The sequence below is a fragment of the Leucoraja erinacea genome, chromosome 33 (assembly GCF_028641065.1).
Source record: "Leucoraja erinacea ecotype New England chromosome 33, Leri_hhj_1, whole genome shotgun sequence".
NCBI lineage: Eukaryota > Metazoa > Chordata > Chondrichthyes > Rajiformes > Rajidae > Leucoraja > Leucoraja erinaceus.
In genome coordinates, this window is record NC_073409.1 from 7,650,997 (window position 1) to 7,676,098 (window position 25,102).

The window sequence follows — 25,102 nt, forward strand, 5'->3', positions numbered from 1 at the left end:
TTTTAACTAATTATTTGTCATTTTGATTATTTTGGCCCACTTCCACCTCTCCTTTCATTTTTGTTTACAAAAAAGCAGAAATAACCTGCAACCCTTTGTAAATATTAAAACAAAATGCACAATTTTCAACAGGATGCATAGCTTCGGCAGATTGAGAAACTGAGATTGTCAAATTCTTGACCAGTGAGGGTGTCAAAGTTTGTGGGGGAAAAGGCAGGAGAATGGGGTTGAGAGGGAATGGTAGACCAGCCATGATTGAATGGCGGAGTAGGCTCGATGGGCCGAATGGCCTAAATCTGCTCCTACAACCCTTGAACTTATGAACTATGACCCAATGAGCCAATGATCTGAGTTCAAATGAAAGGTAATTGATCTGAAATGTTAACATTTTCTCCTCAGACGGAGGCATTTTCCGTTTTTATTTTAGATATGCAGCACTGCTTTTCTCCCATTTGAGCACTAGGCAGGAGGAGATAATTACTCCCACACAGTCAGACTGAGAGCTGAATCTGGCTCGAAACTCATTGTGTGAATCGTCCTTGTTGGTCATTGAGACAAATAGCTGAGAATTATTTTGAGAGTCCTTGAAATTTATAACACTTCTGGAGCGAGTCTCCTTGTATTGAATTTCATAAAGCACAAGGTTTGGCATATGAATGCTTGATTGTCAACATTATAAGCTTTCATTTTCACTGCATTCATACAGAGACATGCAGTATAGTTTAAAAACCTACTGTCTCATACACTCCAAGATGAATTTGTTACTAGCCGATGTAGTCTTCAAGATTCAAGTTTATTGTCATGTGTCCCTGATAGGACAATGAAATTCTTGCTTTGCTTCAGCACAACAGAACATAGTAGACATGACTACAGAACAGATCAGTGTGTACATATACCATTATATAAATATACACACACACACACACACACACACTCACACACACACACACACACACACACACATACACACAAACTCACACACACACACACACACACACACATACACACACACATGAATAAATAAATTAATAAAATGCAAATACCAGACAATAGAAACATAGAAAAATAGGTGCAGGAGTAGGCCATTCGGCCCTTCGAGCCTGCACCGCCATTCGATATGATCATGGCTGATCATCCAACTCTGTATCCCATCCCTGCCTTCTCTCCATACCCCCTGATCCCTTTAGCCACAAGGGCCACATCTAACTCCCTCTTAAATATAGCCAATGAATTGGCCTCAACTACCTTCTGTGGCAGAGAATTCCACAGATTCACCACTCTTTGTGTAAAAAATGATTTTCTCATCTCAGTCCTAAAAGACATCCCTCTTATCCTTAAACTGTGACCCCTAGTTCTGGACTTCCCCAACATCGGGAATAATCTTCCTGCATCTAGCCTGTCCAACCCCTTAAGGATTTTGTAAGTTTCTATAAGATCCCCCCTCAATCTTCTGAATTCTAGCGTGTACAAGCCGAGTCTATCCAGTCTTTCTTCATATGAAAGTCCTGCCATACCAGGAATCAGTCTGGTGAACCTTCTCTGTACTCCCTCTATGGCAAGAATGTCTTTCCTCGGATTAGGAAACCAAAACTGTATGCAATACTACAGGTGTGGTCTCACCAATGGGCTATTAATGTTCAGTCTTTGCGTGTTTTTTGCCTGATTTCTTTTTTTTTAAACATCTTCTGTTGTCCCTAACGCTATTCCAATGCTGAGGTTTGGCATTTTATGTAGCCGCCTTTATCTATCTGTGTAACCCCTCCACACTTTCAAATCCTTCCAACCACCCTGTATAATCCTTATCAGTATAGATGCCATCCTGTCATCTTGTACACCAGGTGTAGAGTGTCGTGGAATATTCAAAAGTTTAGTTTCGAGACACCGCGCAGAAACAGGTCCTTCGGCCCACTGAGTCCGCACCGACCAACTTTCTCAGTACACACAAGCGACAATTTACAATCTTTACCAAAGCCAATTAACCTTCGTTGGAGGAAACCGGAGCACCCAGGGGAAAACCTACGCAGTCACGGGGAGAACGCACAAACTCTGCACAGGCAGCACTCGTAGTCGGGATCGAACCAGGGACTCTGGCGCTGCAAGGCTGTGACTCCATCACTACATTACCATGCCGCTGTGGTGGCCGTGTTATCATGGGTCTGGATCCAGAGCAAAAGCCAACCTGAATTTGGTACTAACTTGGCAATATTTGGTACTAACTTGGCAATATTACTAAGTGCTCTTTGGTTGCATTTTACGATTCCTCTTTGATAATTAATCAATCAAAAAAGCCACAATATTAGACGTTAGCAGTGAAATGTGGAAAGAGTAGAAGCCTCCCAGGCACTCTAACTGTAAGTACATGGGGGTGTAGTATTGGCCACACCATATCACTCGCGTCGAATTTGCTCCGCTGTGCTCCTTCAAACTACTCTCTCCACTAGTGCTAATTGCATAATCAGATGTCCAAACATCAAATAAATAAAAATTATATTGAGCTCTTTATTGATTGAATGAACTGACCCATAACTTCAGTTCTGCATTAAGTACATTTTTATTGATCCCTGTCATTCCGTGGACCTTTGTCGTTTTGGCAGAGAGTCAGCAATAGGAAGATTCATGAGGGAAATCTTTTTTTTTCCTTTTAATGCTGCATACCTAGAAAAAAATCATTAGGTAAGGAAGGGTTGTATCACAAGTTGGCTACAGCGGAATCCGATTTGCAACATTTTATAGAGTGTGGACCAGTTATTGCAAATGTATTAGTTAAAGGTGGAATGAGCCAGTAATGTAAATGGACAGAGTTTAATCCTGATCCACTGTCTCTACATAGTTACTGGTCTGGATAATCACTTCATCAAATGATAGGACCCGGGTGGTATTGATGCATATACTGTTGTGCATATCCCACAGAGAGGAAGGACTTGCAGCCACAGTGTGGATTGGGAGAATGAGTGGGTTTGATGGTTGTTCTAATTGTGATTAAATACAACACGGTGAACGAAGGTAGGGGTGGAGCCAAGTTAGTCAGCCTCCTTCCTTCCCCCTCCCCGCACCACCCTCCTTTGCAGCACATGAAACTAAGTAGTGAGCCCATTGTAAAACATGTGCAGGGTTTGATTTTCATCGCCAATTTTTGACGGTATGCAGCTTAAGTCATTTCAACAGCTTAAAGTTTATTTTTTATTTTTGGCAGGTATACAACATGTTTCGGCACCGCAGTCTGGGAATTAAGATCAATATTCGAGTCACGAAACTAGTGCTGCTTCACAAACGTCCGGTAAGTGCAATCGGAGCAGGAGGCCATTCAGCCCTTTGGTTCTGTTCTCGTGGTCTGCATGATCTGAGGAGCTCTGCATCTAAACTCCAGTCACCCTCCCAGCAGCGAGCTGGATGCTGCCTTGGACATCGCCCAGTACAACATCTGCCATTGATCACAGCAGCAAGCCAGTCTTGTGTCCAACCTACAGAGGGCTTGCTGAATGATCGCTTCGGGTGTATTTTGTTAAATGTCTGAGCAAATGAGAATATTAAATCAGTTTAAGTAGCATGAATGTTTTCATATTGCAGCCGTCCACATCTTAACCAAACTGCATTAAACTACAGCACTGGGAGAATCTCGGCATTCTTCTGCTTAGAAACCCATGATGGATTGCAGAGTAGCACAGTGATTGGAGCATCATACAGACCCATAGACCTCCACATGTAGGAAGGAACTGCAGATGCTGGTTTAAACTGAAGATACACATAAAATGCTGGAGTAACTCAGTGGGACAAGCAGCATCTCTGGAGAGAAGGAATGAGTGACATTTCTGGTTGAGACCCTTTTTCAGAAGAACCAGCATTTTGTGTCTATCCATCAACCTCCAGCTCTTCACCCCTCCCCTCCCCTCCCCTTGTACTTTCAGAAGAAGGATCCTGAACTGAAATGACACCCATCCTTTTTCTCCAGAGATGCTGGCTGACCTGCTGAGTTATTCCAGCACTTTGTGTCCATCTTTGCTATAAACCTGCATCTGCAGTTTTGTTTCTCCACAGACCCCTTTTTGGTCCTCGCTTCTTGTGCTGTTTGTGTGGAGTTTGCACGCTCTTTCTGTGTTTGAATAGGATTCCCCTGGCTGCAAATATTTCTTCCCACATCCAAAAGCCATGCTGACGGGTAGGTTAATTGACAGCATGGAATCAGGCCTTTCAGCCCAACTTGCCCATGCTAACTGAGGTGCCTCATCTACACTAGTCCCACCTGGCCGGATTTGTTCAACATCCCTCTAAACCTTTCCTGTCCATGGATCTACACAAATGTCTTAAATGGCATTATAGTTATGTTATTATAGTTAAATGACCCCTTGGCATTGAAAAGTTCAAAAAGAATCATGAGTAAAATATTGCACAGCAGAAGGGAAATAAGGAGAGAGAAATATTGCAATAGAATTGCTCAGCTTGGTATCGTTAGGATCCAATGGGTTAAATGGCTACCTGCAATGTGGTGGAGTATAGTTAGTGGGGTTTTTTTGCTGCAAGGATGGCATGGTGGCGCAGCAGTAGAGTTGTTGCCTGGCATCTCCAGAGACCCGGGTTCGATCCTGACTACAGGTGTTGCCTGTACGGAGTTTGTACGTTCTCCCCATCAAATGCGTGGGCTTTCTCCGAAGACATACAGGTTTATAGTTGGCTTGGTAAATGTAAAAATTACCCCTAGCGGGTGTAGGATAGTGTTAATATGCGGGGATCGCTGGTCTTTCTCCCGAAGCTCCGGTTTCCTCCCACACTCCAAAGACATACAGGTTTGTTGGTTAATTGGTTGGTAAAATGGTAAACGGTTCCTGTTTTTTTTTTTTTTTTTATTTTTGTTTTTTATTAGAAGTTAATACAGCACAAAACAATACAGTGGAACCTAATTTTAGGTGCCAACTATGTAATACCGTAATCCATTCTATGTACAACCTCTAGTTTTATGTTATGAGAAGGAAGTAAGCAAGACAAGAAAAAGTAAACGGTTCCTGGTGTGTGTCGGATAGTGTTTTGTGTATGGGGATCGCTGGTTGGCCTGGACTCATTGGGCCAAAAGGCCTGTTTCTAAATTAAACAAACTAAAAGTAGTTGTTGAATTTGCACGTTACATTTTGGAAACATTTTGACAGGAGCAACTATCGATTGGTCACCATGGGGAGAAGTCGCTGGAGAGCTTCTGCCATTGGCAGCACCGAGAGTTTGGAGCTCGATACTTGGGGAATAACCAACTGCCCGGTGGGAGGGATGACTACCCAGCTGTGGACGCCGCCGTGCTTGTCACAAGGTACTGCTTCAGGTTCTCAGGTGCTCGGGACTTTTTATTTTCCTTCCGCTGGTGACCCTCATCAACCCTCATGGTCATGCAGCATGAAAACGGGCCCTTTGGCCCAACTTGCCCACACCAACCAAGATGCCCCATCTACACTAGTCCCACTTGCCTGCGGTTGGCCCATAAGCTCCCTAACCTTTCACATCTATGCACCTGTCCAGATGTCTTTAAAATGTTTAGAAAGGAACTGCAGATGCTGGTTTATACCGAGGATAGACATAAATGGCTGGAGTAACTCAGCGAGTCTCTGGAGAAAAAGGGCAGTGTCTGAAGAAGGGTTCCGACCTGAAACATCACACATCTCTTTCCTCTTTTAACTGTTGTTATAGTCCCTGCCTCGCCTGCCTGCTCTGACAGTTTGTTCCATATACCCACCACCCTTTGTGTAGAAAAAGTCGGCCCTCGGATTCCTATTAAATCTTCTCCCCCCCCTCACCTGATACCTATGTCATAAGGTCATAAGGAATAGGAGTAGAATTGGCCATTGGGTCAATCAAGTCTGCCCTGCCATTCAATCATGGCTGATCTATCTCTCCCTCCTGACCCCATTCTACTGCCTTCTCCCCATAACCTCTGATTCCTGTACAAATCAAGAATCTATCTCTGCCTTAAAGATATCCACTGACTTGGCCTCCATGGCCTTCTGTCCACTGGTTCTTGATTCCCCTACTCAGGAGGAAGACTCTGTGCATTGGTCCCATCTATTTACCCTGTACACTCGTCTTGATTGGGTCACGTTCAACGATTGGGGCCATCAATGTAGTTTGAATGGAGATTCTAGCCAGCAATGGAATGGAATACCTTATTGCCACATGTGACAAGGCGCAGTGAAATTCCTTGCTTCCATACCCAAGGTATGAAAATAGTCCCCAGATACAAAGCGACAGATGCCGGGTCCTCCATTGTTCTCTCCCCCCCCCCCCCCCCCCCCCCCCCCCCCCCCCCCCCCCTCACGACGTTCTTACTGTTCTTGAGACACAGGCAGGCTAATGGCTTCAGCACAAACTGAAAATGTCTTAACAGCAATTAATATTTATTTTAAAGATTCAACAGGTCAGGTTACATGTGGAAATGAAACGGAGTTAATGCTTTCAGGTTGATGACTCTGTCAGAGCCTTTAATTCAGTTTTTCTTCCCACATATGCTGCCTGATCTGCTAAGTAGTTCTGGCTTTTTCTGTTTTTATTTAAAATTTTCAAGCATTGGCAGGTTGCGAGTTGGATTTACACTATATTTTCTGCATTGTGAAAAATGTTCATGCAAGCATTACTATATGAAATGTAATGTTGTTTGCTAATTGTAAAGAGGTGGGCTTTATATGGAAGTGAATACCATGGCTTGCATTTCTCACACAATGTGCACCTGGTATCCATTTTGTCATCTCATTAGCGCGGCAAACAGGAAATGGTGAATTTTCTGGAGATTTTGCAAGAGCACTTCCAAGGATTGCCGGCACCTGGGACGTTCTGTATGCCGGAAATTGTTGGGCTGTGAACCAGGTTTTGGTTACAAGTGCTTGAGTTGTGGGCGATGAGTTGTGGATGACCTTCCTTTCCCAGGGTTGCTAGATATCAGCCAAGATGTACTGGTGTCATGTACACACCGCCCATAGTTGGTGGTGGAAGATCTTGTTGGATGTGATGTTGAGCAGTCAAGGACAGTGTTCCAGTTTCGAGTTCCATGCCGGATCTTCCCATTTCCAGCCCAGCTCTCCCAGTTTGTGTGAAGTGCTGATGTGCAGTGTTGCACGATACACATGAGACTGCTTCACAAAGCAGACATCCGTTGCAATGAGCAGGCTGTCTGCTGCGGCTGAATTGAAGATGATGTTAACCTCTAGTGGAAGACCTGTTACTGACAAGATGTGGTTGTGTGAGAATTACTCACTTTCTCCCTGTCGACTCCTATATGATCAGAAATGAAATTGGGGTGGGGGCGGGGGGAATTGCAGTTGCTGGAAATCTGAAATAAAACAGCAAATGCTGGCAACACTCTCCACCTGTAGAAAGGGAAACAATTAACCTCTCTGGTCCATCAGAACACTCTCGTAAATTACCAGATTCCTTCGGCAATTGCAAGTGGATTAGCCAACCCTCCGTTATTGTTTTGACCGTAAGGCCCCAAAGGTTAATCTCTAGTCACAGCTGTTTCCAATGAAGCTAATTGCAAGAAAGATGAAGTGTGTGTTCATTGTGTGTTTATCATAATACTTTTTACGGAAGGTTAACATTGCACAGCTCATATTTAGTCATTTCTGCAGAGCACAATAAGACACAGCATTGGCTTTGATCTGGTTGATTGAATGTGTAAAACTAGGCTCAAACCTGTCCCTTCGGCCCACCGAGTCTGCATTGACTAGCGATCACCCCGTACACTAGTACTATCCTACACACCAGGGACAATTTTACAATTTTACCAACGCCAATTAACCTACAAACCTGTACATCGTTGGAGTGTGGAAGGAAACCGGAGCACCCGGAGAAAACCCACGCGGTCTTGCGGAGAACGTACCAACTCCATACAGACAGCACCCATGATCAGGATTAAACCCAGGTCTCTGGCATCAAGGCAGCAACCATACTGCTGCGCCATTATGCTGCCTTTAATGTGCATGATAATTTGGCTAGGCACCCTTCATCCTAGCTGTAACCCCGCATATTTTTTTCCCCCAATTATTCATCCCAATCACTTTCTCTTAGATGTTGCTGAATTTACTTTGCCCATCGTTTTCAGGTAGTGCATTCCAGCTCATTACAACTCCATCCAAAAATAAAAACCCTCATCTCCTGTGTACTATTAATTGCCTGAAATCTGAATCGACAGATCCCTGACATGCAAAAGCCAGCAGAAACAGCTTGTAGGAACCAGAGCAGCCTCTGCTTCCCATGGGTTGTCATTATCTCAAGGTAAGTTACTCACAGTGTGGCTGCCCCTCACTCCTTTAATTAGATCAGAGCAGGCTGTGACTCACCGACTGATCAGTTGCTGTTTTGAATCTAAACTATTAAGTTTTGATGCAAGTCCCATTAGTCCTGTTATCTGCTGGCCATTGTGCTATTAGTGATGTAGTCCACCAGTTATTTCAACTCCCTGCTTTGAGGTGATGACACCTCGGGCTTTAGTTTTGTCTTGCCTGAATTTTCAGACATTCAGTTGAAACGCATCTTGTAATCTGCATCTCCAGATGTTAAAATGCACCATGATATTCCCCGCAGCTGTATCCGGACATTCAGATTTCTCTATCAATTCCAATTCCAGTGGGCGGCACGACTCGCGTCACAGCGGCCTCTGCAGTCCGTCTGTCTTTTTATTTTTTGTCTCGTTTGAATGCAGTTTTTATTTTTATTTTTTTTTGCGTATGTGTGTGGGGGGCAGGGGGTGGGGGAAACCTTTAAAATCTTTTCCCTGTAAGGAGAACCCGACCTTTTCTCTGTCGGGTCTCCGTTGTCGTTGGGGCCGAGCACCGTGGAGCGGCCTCCAACCGGAACGACCTGGGGCTCCAGTCGCGGAGCTGCGGACCTGCTTACCATCGTGGAGCTGGCCGAGTTCGGAGCGGGAGGAGCTGTGGTGGCGCTCGGCTGCGACTGGACCCCGGAGATTCAGAGGCTTACCGCAGGTCTGGTAGACAGTAACACCGGGAGCCCGCGGGTCCCTGCTGGGAGACCGCTTTTCGGGGCTTCCGCAACGGCGACTTCTCCCGCCCGAGTTGCGGGGTTGAAGAGTGCCTAGAGCGGGGCCTTACATCACCACCCCGCGCGGCTTTGAATGGCCGCGGGACACTTACCATCGCCCTCCGGGGGCTTTAACTCTGACATCGGGAGGGGAATGGGGAGAGCAGGGGAGAGAAGTCTTTGCCTTCCATCACAGCGAGGAGGAGATGCGCTGTGATGGATGTTTGTGTAAATTGTGTTGTGTCTTGGTTCTTTTTCTTGTGTGTATGACTGCAGAAACAACATTTCGTTTGATCCTCAACAAGGTTCAAATGACAAATAAATTGTATTGTATTGTCCTCTATTTCCAGACTTATCTACATGGGTTTCCTTGACGTTGAGCGGTGAAGGGACAGTATTCCGGTTTCGAGTTCCATGCTGCATCTTCACATTTCCAGCATTCCCCGTGTTTGCGTGAAGTGATGGTGTGCAGTGTTGCACGGTATACCTGAAGTTACACAGACTGCTACACAAAGCAGACATCCGTTGAGCCGGGACCCTTCATGTCGCCCATCCATATTCTCCAGAAATGCTACCTGATCTGCTGAGTTACTCCAGCTCTTTTTTTTCGTTGTAAATCAACATCTGCAGTTCCTTGTTTCTCCAGATAGGTTAGTTCAATGGAGCTCCATATTTGAAGAAGCATCCTGACCTGAAATAGCATCTGTTTATATCATTCCACAAATGCCTCCTGGTTAACTCGAGTCCCTCCAGCGTTTTTTTTTGTTGTTGTTGCAGATGTTAGTTCGCCCAAGTTTCATAACATTCAGCAAGCCAATAATGAACCAACTGTTCCTATCAATTAGTTTATCTTCTGAGATAAATTGTGAAAGAGTTGGCATAGACACGTTTTGTTGGTGTTTGTGGTTCTCTGGATCAGAAGTTCTTGGTTTGAAATCTGACTTTGGGAGCTTCCTGCATTTCATGTGACCCTTGGTGTGGAGGTAAGGTGGTGTTGTACCATCTGAACTTCTTTACCATGGATATGATAATATGAGGTCCATACTGCCTTTTCCTTTGAACCTTCAGAACCCCTCAGAGCTAAATGGTGAACGTGAATTTCTCTTTGGAGCTTGTCCAAACGCCATTAATGTAGATTAACAGTGATATATTTTATTATTGGGCATAAATAAACGACTGTGATTCCAGCATTTAAACAGTGACTGCATTCCTTCATTGACTGCAGAAAGGCAAGCGACCATGCAGTTTTTTGGATCAGATGGTACTTTCTCAGCACAATCGCGCTGGCACGTTCAAAACCCACTCACTCTCACTCTCTTTTGCACTGGAAGTCATTTGAGTTTTAAGGAAAAACCTTCAGGTTATTGGCAAAGAACTTTTTTTATATAAAGGAAAAGTCTGTTCAAATAGAATATACTCCAACTGTTTCCTGTTCTGAGTATTATTTTCCTGCACCGTGACATTACTATGCAGGATAATGTCCGGACAAACGTCATAGGATCTAGATAGTGAAGGTGGAAGGGGGGGGGGGGGAATCTTGAACTCCAATTTAAAGCACGAGGTGTTAAATACTCATTATATGTGGGTGTTAAAGGCTATGGAACTAATGTGTACAGTTAGAACATAGAACAGTACAGCAATTCAACAGGACCTTCAGCCCACAATGTTTGTGCCAAACATGACGCCAAGTTAAACTGATCTCATTTGTCTGCACGTGATCTGTAGCCCTCTAATCCTTACACTTTGATGTGCTTAAGTAAAAGCCTCTTAAACACCACTATCTGCCTTCTCCACCAGCCCTGGAAATGTGTTCCTGTGGTGGGGAAAAAAAATGCCCTGCACATCGGCATTAAAGTTTCCCCCTATCACCTCATAGCTATGGGTCTAGTATTGGACATTTCCACCCTGGAGGGAAAAACGTTCTGACTGTCTACCCTTTTTATGCCTCTCATAATCTAAAATGCTGTTAGAATCATAGTGGAGTCATGCCCCTGTCCCACTTAGGAAACCTGAACGGAAATCTCTGGAGACTTTGCGCTCCACCCAAGGTTTCCGTGCGGTTCCCGGAGGTTTTTGTCAGTCTCCTTACCTGCTTCCACTACCTGCAACCTCCGGCAACCTCCGGGAACCGCCTGCAACCTCCGGGAACCGCACGGAAACCTTGGGTGGGGCGCAAAGTCTCCAGAGGTTTCCGTTCAGGTTTCCTAAGTGGAACAGGGGCATTAAGATTCGTATCACATGTGGATTACTGGCAAGTGATCCACAGGTCCACATTGCATCATTTCTCATCAGCAAGTTGTGTTCTGTGTCTGCAGCCTGGCATTACAACCTGTGGGTGAGGGATGACAGCATTCCCCACTCCCTTTGGCTGCGATGGTCCAAAGCACAACATTTGTTTTAAAAAATCCAAAAAAAATCCAACCTTGGCAAAGAATATTTCAGTTATGTGAAAATGGTTAAAATAATAAACCTGAACCAAGAGGGTCTGATACTGTCCTGGTAAAGTGCCAAAGCTGTGACAAAGCTTCCAAGGCAGTTAAAATAAAGCACCTGTGAGATTTTCAATGTAATGTATACATCTGCATTCCTGAATGATGAAATACTGAGTGTTTGGGAAGAAAGTCACTCTGATATATACCATTTCAAAACATGACAGTAAACTCAGCACCAATAAGATGTGCTTTAAAATATGCCCTGCACTCTCGTGGACATTGATCTCGTAAATAGGAATGCTAAAGCTTGTATGTGGTTATTGTGCTGAGGTGCTTCTATAAAGCGTTCTGCTTATGAGGATAAACCTGCTCTCTGGTTACTTTGAGCAGCTGCAGATCCGAAGTGCACACTGAATTTAAGCCAAGGCCAATCCAGTGAGGTGTTATTAGTGTTTTTTTTTGTTTTTTTCTCTGGATCAAGATAATTTGTAGCAGTGCTGATGACTGACTGTGCGTCATGGAACTCTCTCTAGGTACCCACTCCACTCAGAGGGCAGACTGCCACGGATTTGGCAGCTGGAAGCCAACCTACTCCTTGCCAATATAACTAACAGCCAGCGCTTGACTGCAGACCTGTTTCTGGGGGAAACGGCAGCAAAATCAAAGTCTGCTCTGCTCTTTATTTTATGTTTATTTGCTTCAGCTAATAAATTGCTGATGTCCTGCCTCTGTCCCATTCTTTGCAAGAAACCATTGGGTTCCTCTGGTGGCATAATGGAGCAGTTGTGTATCCGTATTGGACCATTGTGGTTTCAGTAATGCATTTCCATTCTTTTAACTATTATTGGTTTCTGCAATGATGCTCAGAAGTAGCGATTTTTTTGAAGTTGTTGAAATTCGATAGTTTTCCTGAGCAAATGTTTCTGCATGTCCCGACACAGTGTCGCGGGCCTGAATACTTAACTAATTTTCTTTCCACATATACTGCCTAATCTTCTGAGTTCTTCCAACAGACCATCTGTTTTTAGTTGTGGTTATCATTGTGTATGTGGTTTTGATTTTCATTTCATTTAAAGTTATGGTTCTTTGTTTGTGGGTACTACAGGGTACTACATCCCTTTGATCTTTCTTCTGTCCCCAATTCTAGCTTCTTAATTCTCTCAAAATATAATTCCTCTACGATTGTTACCCTGACTGCAACTACTAAGATCTGGAATTCCCATCTCCCCCCTTCCCCCCCCCCCCCCCCCCTCAATTCCCCCTTTCTTATAATTTCTCTTTTCAAATTCTTGTTTGGTCATTTTTAATATCCTAACTTTTAATAATGAGGGGAGCAGACTTTCCTTGATGTTATTGATACTATTTTTCAAGTTGTGATTTGTTGAATTTTATTGATGTGAATTGAGGATTCAATATTAGTGGGATGTTCAGTAGAGGCAATTGATTTTTAGAGCAAGATTAAGCTTAAGTGGGGTAACTGGGAACTTCACATCAGTGCAAGGCGGTGGAGTATGCGTCCAGTTGCTATTTGACTGATGGCCGGTACACAAACAGGTCAATCAGCCCACTCATGGCTAAGCATTCTCAAAAAGTGCTAAAATTGTAGCATTGCAACTCAGTGCAGGGAGAAATGCACGAAGAAGAGAGATTGACTAACCTACAAACCCCCTCTCCTTCAACCTGTTGTCCTTCACAATTCGCACTTCCATCCTTGCCTCACATCTGCAGTCTTTTCATCTCTGTTCTACCATCTGCGTATCAGCCCCTCCGCCACCCCCTTGCCTGTATCCATCTATCACTTGCCAGGCTTTGTCCTACCTTGCTACTTTATTTTCCTACTCTCTTCCCCACCCTCACTGCAGTTAATCTGAAGTGTCCCAACCCGAAACGTTACCGCTCCAGGTTCTCCAGAAATGCTGCCTGACCCTCTGACTTACTCCAGCACCTTGTCTGGTTTTTTTTTTAGTGTAAACCAGCACCTGCAGTACCTTGTTTCTCCAATATATTTTTTTAAATCTTGCTAAACTTCCAAGGAATCTTGATGGCATTGATCTGTAGAAAGATTCCTCCGAGTCTGCAACTCAGTTGGGAGCAAGGTGCTGGATGGAGATTTGACTTAACATGCCTTCTTTTGACCATAACTGCAGCCAGGGTAACAATCGTAGAGGAATTATATTTTGTAAATCTCACTGTAACCAAATGTGTGTCAGAATGTAACAATATCTTGAAGAGCATTGGGGACTGACTAAAGAATGATGCAGTCATTACCCGGACCGATGATGCTGAAAGAATGGTACTGATATATTTTCTGTTCTTGGCATCCAAAATGTAGGATTCATTAAGGAAATAAAGGAGGCTGCCCAAATCATTAGTAGTGTCCACAGTGAGCTGACAGATGGCAACTAAAGTTTTTGATGTGGTCAAACCCACTGGGCATTTCCATCATCTTCACTGATCTGGCTTCATTGAAGCAAGTTGCTGGATCATGACTATAAAATATCAAAGTATCCGCTTGCTATTTGCAATGTAGAATATCCCAGAGATAAATGGGAGGTGAGCTGTCAGTAAATTAATTCCACACACTTCATGTTGATATTATAGCTCAGTAGCAATCAACACAAGACCATGATACTGGGTGGGAGAGAAAGCTGTCACCAGCTTTGGTTATAAAATGCAAGAAAACGCGTCTAAAATCACTAATCAACACTTAGAATGATGCTCTGCATGTAAACCAGGAGCAATTAGAAAAGCACTTCCCCTGATCCTGTCAATCTGGTTCAACCAGAGGTGGGATGGCCAGTTTAAATAACACGGAAACTTGGATTGACCAGACTTTGCTGGCTTTACCTTGCATTAAACGTTATTCCCCTATCATGTCACTATACATCGTAAATGACTCGATTGTAATCACGTATTGTCTTTCTGCTGACTGGATAGCACGGAACCAAAGCTTATCGCTGGACCTCAGTACACGTGGCAATAAACTAAACTGAAACAGAACTATAATTCCTTTTCATCCCCACTCATCGCCACACACTCCACTAAAACTTCACTGAGTGGAGAGCCTTTTTGTTTGGTTTGAAGTTGGCATTTAACGAGCATAATTTTGCAACATTGCCGAATGCTGCCTAGTTTTCTGGCTGTGTCAGCGCTACATGAAGGATTGTCTTCAGAAAATGATCCCCTCTTCCCATTTGTTTGCAGGACTGACTTCTGTGTAAATAAAGATGAGCCCTGTGACACTGTTGGTGAGTAAAAGTTCCTTGAAATTAAAAAAAAATATGTGTTTAAAAAAATCAACAATTGAATTATTAATATAAGAACTTGTTGCATTTTTAAAATTTTTTATCGAAGCTATATCTATGGTTTAATGTGATGTTTGCTATTAAGAGTTATTTAGCATGGAGTTTAATTTACTCATGATTGGATTGAGATTCAAGCCCAGGAACTGTACGATTCCATATCTTTATGTTTAGTTTAAAGATTCAGTGCAGAAACAGGCCCTTCAGCCCACCAAGTCCGCGCTGACCAGTGGTGGGCTGAAGGGCCACCACTGGTCAGCCTTCAGACACTTGGCCCTGTGTAATTGTGATCAGGTTTCGGGCTGTCTCCTGATCTGAATGTGCAGAAATCGATCTCGACTCTTCCCTTGTGTGCTCTGTTGAACGTGATCCCACCTTCAATCTTTTCCAATGGTAGAAAGTGTGTAGACTTCTGGAATAAATTCATCACTCATTTCTTCATTTGAAGGCATTGTTTGGCATTACAAATGTGTACTATCTCACTAACACGCCACTTATGTCTGTCTTTCTTGTTCTTCAATCTTCGCCCACTTATTCTCCTGTTGTTTGAACTGTTTGGCTTTGCTTCCTCTGAAGTGTCATGGTGGGAATCATAATTCTGGTTTGTTTCATTCATTGTTCCTCCACCCAAACCTCTAGGCTTTCCTGCTGTAGACCAACCACTGTCTGTACAGCCTCAGCCACTCTGCTGGGATGAATCCTGTGCTGGAATGTGGCCTTGCATGATGCTTGAATAGGAAACTAGCTCAGCGATGATTCATGCCTAGACTCAAACAGCTTTGGAAGAGCTGAGAACACACACAGCCCACTCGGGTACACTATGGGAGGCTGGATGGGCTGGGGAATTAACATACATCTTGTCCTGTTCCTACACAGAAAGTGTTCAAACAGATGTGACTGGAACTGAGGTCTGCTGTGTAACACCAAGTCTTTGAGTCTGTCATGAGCTGTGGCAAACAACTCCCATTCACCTTATGCTGTCAAACATGTTCCTGTTACAATGAGTGTTGACAAGGACTAGGAAATTATTTTGCCTTTCGCACATAAGTTGATGTGGACTCTTAGAAATGATGGCAGTGGCCATCTGCAAGTTTGTAGGGATATCTCTGAAGGTCTTGCGTAACGTACTTGGAAAATCTGTGCATGCTGGCTCTAAATCATCTTTGTCAACACTGGTAATAATAGCCTTCATCTCCACTGTGAAAATCTCTCCCTCATGCAATTCTATTTACACCCATATTGTCGGGACATGGGCAAAGGTTCTGTGTCCCCACTTCAGCCATCCAAAGTCAGTAGGCAATTTGTACACTCTGTTACAAAATGGTTGGCAACCCACATTGGGACACTTGCTTGCCTTCAGCAAACCTTTGGGAGATTACTCCCAAATGTGCTTCAACGGAGTACCTTTCAGCAATAAAAAGGAACTGCAAATGCTATATACTAGCGATAGATGCAAAATGCTGGAGGAACCATTGGCTATATTTAAGAGGGAGTTAGATGTGGCCCTTGTGGCTAAGGGGATCAGGGGGTATGGGGAGAGAAGGCAGGTACGGGATACTGAGTTGGATGATCAGCCATGATCATATTGAATGGCGGTGCAGGCTCGAAGGGCCGAATGGCCTACTCCTGCACCTAATTTCTATGTTTCTAACCCTGCATCTCTGGAGAAAATGGATAGGTGACGTTTTGAGTTGGGACCCTTAGAGATACGGTGGGGGAACAGGCCCCTTGGCCCTCCAGTCAGCACCAACCACTGACAGATTGAGGTCTGCTGTGTAACACAAATTCTTTGGGTCTGTCATGAGCTGTAGAAATCAACTCGCGTTCACCTTCTGCTGTCAAACATGATCCTGTTGGAAAGCGTGTGTTGACAGGGATTAGGGTATTATACTGCCTTTCACATGTTGGTGTAGACTTTACGCTAGCTCTGTCCTAGAGACACTAGCAACAATTTACAGAAGCCATGAAACCTACACGTCTTTGGCATGTGAGAGGAAACCGGAGCACCAGGAAAAAATCCACGTGGTACCTGTAGCCAAGATCGATCCCGGGTGTTTGGCACTGTAAGGCAGCAACTCTACTGCTGTGCCACTGTGCCACCCTGTTTGTTTTTTTCTCTTCCACTCTCCTCACTGCGATGTGTCTGAAGGAGTATCAATGTTGTTTCTATGGCTTTGATGCGTGCATGACCAGTCACCGATGCTCAGTAAACATGCTGCTCTCCGTCCCTACAGCACAATCCTCTTGGGCTACTATAGGAGAATGTTCAATAAACTCATCTGTCCAGTTAATCTTTCCTTCGATTGCCTTGGATGACATTTTAATGAAAAAAAACTTGAGGCTGGAAACGTGCACTGAAAACACAAAATGCCTGAAACATTCAGCAGCTGTGTAGGATTTGTGAGATGAGCGGCAGTGTTAATGCTTCAGGTCAAAGACGTTGCATTAAAAGTAGGAACAAGGAAAAACAAGTTTGTTTTCATCTGCAGAGAGGGTTGGCTGGGACAAAGGGAATATTTCTTGTAGGTGTGAGGTGTTCCCCGTATCCTATCTATCCTTCCCCACTCTTACTCCAACTTAAAATTAATTTGTTCACTCTCTCTCCTGAAATGTTAATGGTCTCTCTTTCCACAGACACTGCCTAACCTGAGTTTTTCCAGCATTTTACATGTATTATTTAATAAGAATGTAAGAAACAGGGATGGAAGTTGCCGATTTGCCTGCTTCACCATTTAATACAATATTGGTCAAACTTCTATCTCAATACTTCTACCTCAAACATGAGTTTTCTTGCACTGACTGTTGGAAGGTAGACAAAAATGCTGGAGAAATTCAGCGGGTGAGGCAGCATCTATGGAGCGAAGGAAATAGGCGACGTTTCGCATTTTTTAATGAAATCAACACTGCCATTCGGGATAGAGAATCCAATTGTTGACCACCCCTTCAGTGAATGAATTTCTCCTTGGTCATCACGTGGTAATGAGGTCACTCTGCATAACATGAGCAAAGGAGAGTAGAAGCAGGAGTGAGCCACCAGGTCTAGTTTAGTTTATTGTCACGTGTACCGAGGTACAGTGAAAAGCTTTTGTTGCATGCCAACCAGTCAGCTAAAAGACAATACTTAAGTGTATCCTGCCAAGTAACATGATCTATGTTGGCCTCAACTCCTCTGAGCCAGTTTCCAATAACCTTCAATTTCTCCCACTTTCAAATATTTGTCCATCTCCACCTTAAATATATCTAACGATCTGGCCTCTGCCACCTTCCAGAGACACTATATCATCTAACAAGAAATTTCTGTGCACCTCAGTTTCAAATAGCCAGCCACTTATTTTTGCAGTTACATCTCCTTGCTTGTGACTCTCCACTAATTAAAACATCTCCTCTAGTATCTTTGGTATCTACGCTGTCACGACCTCTTGGGGTCATGCATGTTGGAATAAGGACTTCCTTCATTCTTCTAAACTCCAAGGAATACAGAGCCAAGCGAAGCAATGACCACTGGTAGTTTTAATCGTTGGTCATTAAAACATAACCCATTGTATCTGACCAAATACCGTCAGTACTTCAACAGTGTATGCCCTTGAGAATAACTGTACCTTTTGTCAAGGGAAGGTAAATTAATTCCTTAAGGTCGTTGCCACACTAGAATAAACTATTGCTGTACTTTAAGCAGAAACACAGAAATGCAGTGCTGCTTTGTACCAAAGATAGACACAAAGTGCTGGAGTAACTCAGTGCGTCAGGCAGCATCTCTGGAGAAAAGGATGAGTGACGTTTTGGCTCGGAACCCTTCACCTGCTGAGTGTTCATCTCCCTTGATTACTCATTTAATTAATCATTTGGCTTGCCAAATCTCGTTGCACCTATTGCAATGACAATAAAATGTATTATTATTATTTATCCACACATTGTATTTAACGTATTATTTCCATCGATTTATTGCATCAATAATTTCTGCACACATCTCCTCTGTATTTTCTTCTCTGTGAGGCATTTACATTTTTACGACACAACCAACCAGGGTAGTTTTTGGCATGGATTTGCATACCTTCCTTTGATACCTATTGTGTGACACCTTGCCTGCTTAAAGGAGCAGACGTGATGGATGGCTGTCATTGCATTTGCAGTAGGATGCTCTGGGAATGGAGATTTAACTGCTGTGTTCTGACAACAATCTGCCATCTTCATGTCTGGTGATGGATGAAATTCTCATGCAATTTTCACTGTCGGGTTCATTGAGGCTGCGATTTGTTTTCCAAGTCCGGTCCAATGTGTGAATCTGTCACTGTTTAGATGCCTAGATAAATCCTTTCACATCGCCATTTATTGACTGACATTTCTGCTGTTCTTTGACTCTTTATCCCAAACGTGTGATTCCCTGCTATTTCAGATGTCTGTAGATTGGAATACTCTGACAATTTTAGCACAACGTCTGTAATTCTACATCTTTGGTTTTGCTAGGGCTATCAGATTATTGGACATGCAATTGATCTTGGATCGAAGACCCCAAATAGAATAGATTTCCTACCATCTATAACAATATATTTCTCATACAAAATGTATTTCTCTACTTCCAGAATGTTGTTTGCAGCAAAGAATATGTATGCACCCTCCATGCTCAAATAGTTCAATGGTGATTTTATTGTCATGTGTGAAATGCGAACACAGCGAGATTTTTATCTTACAAACACTATACTTGTGTACTACTGATGTATCCCACCTATGGCTATAGAAGTGCAGATTCTCCCACGGATGGTGCAGTGGGTGGGTAGTTTGTGAGTTGCTGCTCTGTTTACATTGAGCCTCAGTGTAATCTTAGTGGACTCAAGATCCTCAATGCTAGTCTTCTTCCTCCACTATGAGCAATTGTGGACCAAGGAATCCCTTGAGACACTTTCTTTTTCCCAAGGAGGCTTTGAGCATATCCTCAAATATTTTAGTCTTCAGTTCCGACATAATTGCATCAGAACATTTGAGGGGCAGGAAATAATGAACATGGATAAGAAAGTCATATTTGGATTGGTAACCAGTCTACAATGGGTGCCACAGTGCAGCTTACAATGTTTATTTCTTGGAAGATGGAGGCCAATGTATTTGTGGACAAAATTAAAATGAATGGGAAGAAAGCTACAAGGAGGATCTATACAGAGTTTATAGGAAGATACTGATGGGTTTGGTGAGTGCAGACTATTGGTAAATGGTGTATAATGTGGAAAAACATTAATATGTTCATTTTGGAAGGAAAACAGGAGAACAGAACATTATTTAGAAATGTTTCAATGAATGTAAATTGCAGCAAAAAGGAATTTAGGAGTCTGTGCAGGGACTACAGAAACCTAGCACATAGTGGAGCAGGTTAAAGAGAGGGCCCCTTTTCAAGGGGGCTGAGTAAATCTGGGGCAGTCTTACTGCAGCTGTACATGGCACTAACAAGATCACATCTGGAGTATTGTGAATAATTCAAAAAACATTATTTAATTGGAGGTTGTTCAAAGAAGGCTAATTAGAAAGAATCCAGGTTCAGATGGGTTATTTTATGGACTCTACTAATTGGAGTTGGAATGAGAGGTGACTTTATTGAAGCATGCAAGACTTGTCGGGCAAGAGTCCAGAATAAGGGGAAGCATAGTTAAAACCGATGTGAGGAAGAATTTCTTCTCTGGACGGGTTGTGGCTCTTTGGAAATCTTTGCCACAGAATGTATATTTAATATTAAGGTAGATTCCAAACAGCAGGGGAATCAAGGACTATGGGGAATGGGCAGGAAATTGGATGAGGAATTTGGAGCAGCTATGATCCTATGTTGAAGCACGCGTGAGAGGCTGAAAAGCCGTCTCTTGTTCCTTCAGCTTGTGGTCTTCATGTATTTTATGTTTGAGCTATTAAGTTTTTAAATCCTCTTTTTTGATCTGTATTACTTCCTTTCAGGATCTATGGACATGTGTTCCAAGGTCACTATTCCTCTACATCACCAAAGACCCCCTTTGGCATTGCATATCTTACTTTGTCGAATCTCCCTAAATACATTAGCATACACTTTTCCTGATTAAAATGATTGTGTGTGTGTGTGTGTGTGTGTGTGTATGTATGTATATAATCTGCAAACTTCTTTATCAAGCACTCCTACCCTCTCCTTGCTGACCCCTCCCCACCTTGTCGAGCTCCAAATGATTAATATATATCAGAAAAAGCAGGGAACAGCACTAGCAATAACTTTTCAATCACATAAACACTTTGCTTCTTGTCACTGAGCCAAACCTGGATTCTGCTAATCACTCTGCTTTGGATCCCTGTCAAAAGCCTTGCCAAAGTCTGTTGAGAACATTAAATGCACCCTCTTCCTCAACCTTCATTATTTCTACTTCAAAAGTTCATTTATTTTAATCGGACATGACCTCCCCTGACCAAATCCATACCGACAGCCGCCCATTAACTCTGCCTTTTTTAATTTATAAATTGCACTGCCATTGAATAACTTCAAGTATTTGCCCACCACTCCAGTTACATTCACTGGCCTGTAGTTACTGGGTTTGTCACTTCCTCCCTTTGCAAACTTTAGTACATTGTTAGCGGTTATTTCATTCTCTGGCAACACTCTTGTAGCCAGAAAAGATCGGAAAAACTGCTTTCAGAGTAGCTGCCGTATCCTTCCTTTCCTCATTTAACAACTTGTGATATATTCCTTTTAGATCTGATGATTTTGTGACTTTCAAAGGTGATAAACTCCTTAATGCTTCCAGTTTTGCTATGTTCATCCCATTAGATATTTCACACTTGTTTACTTTAACCACATCAACATCGGCCCACTCTTTTGTGAACATGGTCATAAAATATTAATTCAGATCTTTGAATCGCATCTTCTGCCTCCAAACGGGGTGTATTGTATTGTATATCTTTATTGTCATTTCCTGAGTATTCACATACCCAGAGGAAACAAAAAAACGTTGCTCAACCAGTGTCCATTCAGTGTGCATTAAAAATAAATAGGAATAAAAATACATATATCATGAACAAATTTAACACTCTACTAAACATTCAACAGGCGTTCCGATCGGCAGCGGCACGGCAGTGGTTCTGCTGCAGTGTGTCCAGGTTGGTGGTTGGTGCTCGACACTTTGGCAGGGGGCAAAGTCCATTTAGCAGTCTTATAGCCTGTGGGAAGAAGCTGAGGAGCATCCTGCTGGTTTTGCAGCTAATGCTCCTGTACCTCTTCCCAGATGGCAGGATGGAGAAAATGTCATGCGATGGGTGGTAGGGGTCTTTGATGATGGAGATGGCTCTGTTGATATATCTCTTCCTGTATATGTCCAGCAGGAAAGGGAGTGGAGCACCAATAATCCTGCTGGCGGTCTTCACAATCCTGTCTCTTGCCTCTTGCATCCAAACAAGTCCTCCTTCCTTAGATATCCTCTTGCTCTTTCTGTACTTATAAAGCAATGTAGGGTTTCTTTGAAGATTGACACAAAAAACGGGACAGGCAGAATCTCTGGAGAGAAGGAATTGGTGACGTTTCGGGTCGAGACCCTTCTTCAGGATTTCTTGGTTTTGTTTGTTTTTATTTCCCACTATGTTTTCTTACCTTCTCTATCTCCCTTTTAATTTCACTCCTACACTTATAGCCTTTTAAAACTGCTCCTACCCTTAACTCCTCTCATGCCACGCCTTGCCATTCCAAATCTCTCTTCCTTGATTCGTCCATTAACCACTCCTTCCTTCCAGTCCATCGCAGTCTCTGCCCTTTCGTTATGACTCGGGTCACTCAGGATCTGTAGATATATAAACAGAATTGCTGTTTTGAGGATAAAGTCATTGGTCCTGAAACTGGGCAAAAATCAAAGTGCTGTGGAAGTCGGGCATCAACTGTGGAGGAAAATGGACAGAAGACGATTTGGTTTGGGACCCTTCACAACCTTTCCAATTGCTGTTGCGACCTTGATTTGTCCTTGAATATTATTTTTGGCCACGGATGCCTGTGTGTTTTGCTCAGGATTCCAGCATCTTGTGCCTGAATTCTGTAACCATTGGAATGCAAAGAGCATTTCAAATGTGTGTAGTTTGGTTGGGACCTGAGGAGCAGGTGGATTGAATGACAGTGCAAGGCAAGAGAGCACGGAGATGACAAAGGATTGGGTATAGAGGAACAGAATGATTATTTGAAATTGTCAAACTCTATTTTGATTGTAAAAGGCTGTAATGTGCTCAGTGGAACATGAATTGTTCCTCAAGCTTGTGTTGAACTTATTCACAAATCTTCTTAGCAGATAAATTATTCTCAAACCTTCGGTTCATTCTGTTTGCCGTTGAATAGCTTGGAGACATGACGGTAAAACAATAGCCCCCGGAACCCAGAGGAACGGGAGCCTCAATAAACCACAGATGCTGGGATCTTGAGCACAGCACAGTGCTGACAGCATTTGTGGAGGGAATGGACAGGCATCATTCTGAGTGGGGACCTCGGCTGAAGAAAGATCCCAACCCAAAGCCGCACCTGTCAATTCTCTCACCAGATGCTGCCTGACCCACTGAGTTCCTCCAGCAGTTTGTTCCTGTGGAAAACACAGGATGTGAGGAGAGGTTGAGGTAATGACTGTGCACAAATGAACATCCATCATTTTCATTTTGGCTGCTGCATTTGCTCGGACTATGAGGAATGCCCCTGGCCATGAGATGTGAGTGTTTGAGTCTGACTGGGCTGCGTGTGTGGCAGGGAGGTCCGTACAAAATACCCATGTCTGCATATGGTGATTCAGGCAGAACCCTGTCCCTCTCCCACCATCGACACAACCTGCTGTCTCTCTTCCAAACTGCCAGTGCCTCGTTATTTAACATGCCATTAAATCCTGCAGTAGCCTGCAGTTTCCCACCCAGTAGCAGGTAAACCCCCCATCCCGTATGTGCTGCGATTATGCTCCAAGAATAACGACTGGGATATCCACCAACTCACTCGCAACTTATTCTTGGAGCATAATGCAATGAATATATACACAAAAAGCTGGAGTAACTCAGCGGGTCAGGCAGCATCTCTGGAGAGAAGGAATGGGTGACGTTTCGGGTCCAAATGAAATCTCCTGCAACATTGAGTGCAGATTATGGATGCCGTCTAGCTTAAAGTTCCAAGGAGAAATTGCTCCGGCACAGGTAGTGGAAATCTGAAAATATCCCTCAAAAGGCTCGACGCTGGACTGAAGCTTTGAAGATTGCAGTCCATAATGTTGCTGCTCTTTCGGTTTAGGAATAGCTCCAATTACCAGCCTCCTGCCTGCAAGGCTTGTGTAATTGACACAGCTGCTGCCCATTCTATGAGAAATTAGCTGGTGGGAGTTTATTTCAAGTGTAAAGTTCCAACTTAAGGGCTGCCCCTTGTGTTTGTTTGTCTGGTTTGAATAAGTGCACGTCACTGGAGGCGCAAGAGGTTGCAGATGCCGCAATCTTGAGTACAAAGCAAAGTGCTGGAGAAACTCGGCAGGTCAGGCAGCGTCCGTGAAGGGGTGGGACCCTCCAGACTGATTAATAAAAGTGGCTAACCACAGTCTGGATGGTCCTCCTGCGACTTGTTTCACCATTTGTCTTTAATCAATGTATTCATTTTTAGTTTTTTACAGTCACAAAGCTATTTTAAGACACTTGGAATCTGACACAGAATGTCCAAGTTTACAGTAAACTGCCCACTAATTGATGCAGGCCGTCGCGAGTGGGTAGGGCAGCTCGTAAAATTGCAGAAATGCAAGTAGAGAGATAGAGACAGCAGTGAGGGTGGTGATTGGGGAAAGTCCTCCAATGTCTAAATAAAACCCAATGCGAATGTTGAGTAATGATGACAGCGCACGTCCTGACTTAACCTGTAACAACCTAATGGCGGGCTGGAGACCAAGTCAAACTAGAGAATGGTGCAGGAAGGAATGGCAAGGATGAAGAGTAGTTTGATTAGTAGGGGTGTCGGTGTTTAGGGGGAGAAATGGGGCTAAGAGGAAAACACAGAAGGGTGGAGATGACATGATATGCCGAATGGCATTATTCAGCTCCTATCATTTGTGAACTGAGAGTGGGAGGAGAGTGCACAGATGGTGAGCCTCTACACAGCTTTGAATGGAGTCAAAGACACCAGATGGAAACGTGCCTCTCACATCTCCTTTAAACTTTACCCCTCTCATCTCAAAGGTGTCCTCTAGAATTTGATATTCCCATCTTGGTGAAAGAACATTCTGACCATCTATTCTATCTAGGCCTATTATAATTTACAATACTTCTATCTGACTGCCTCTCACCCTCTGATACTCCATCCACAACAACCCAAGTTTGTCTACCAACTTGGAATTGGCCAATACTCTCTAATCCAGGCTACTTGCTGGTGAACTA

The 25,102-nt window shown here is 43.4% G+C and overlaps 1 protein-coding gene across 1 annotated transcript in view; it reads left to right on the forward strand.

Moving 5' to 3' along the window:
• Window positions 1-25,102, forward strand: part of adamts17 (ADAM metallopeptidase with thrombospondin type 1 motif, 17) — a 179,157-nt gene that overhangs the window by 19,210 nt on the left and 134,845 nt on the right. Inside the window, exons 5-7 of the mRNA XM_055661163.1 lie at window positions 3,194-3,277; window positions 5,139-5,293; window positions 14,646-14,689. Of these exons, the coding sequence (XP_055517138.1) occupies window positions 3,194-3,277; window positions 5,139-5,293; window positions 14,646-14,689 (283 nt within the window). The remainder of the gene's footprint in view (window positions 1-3,193; window positions 3,278-5,138; window positions 5,294-14,645; window positions 14,690-25,102) is intronic.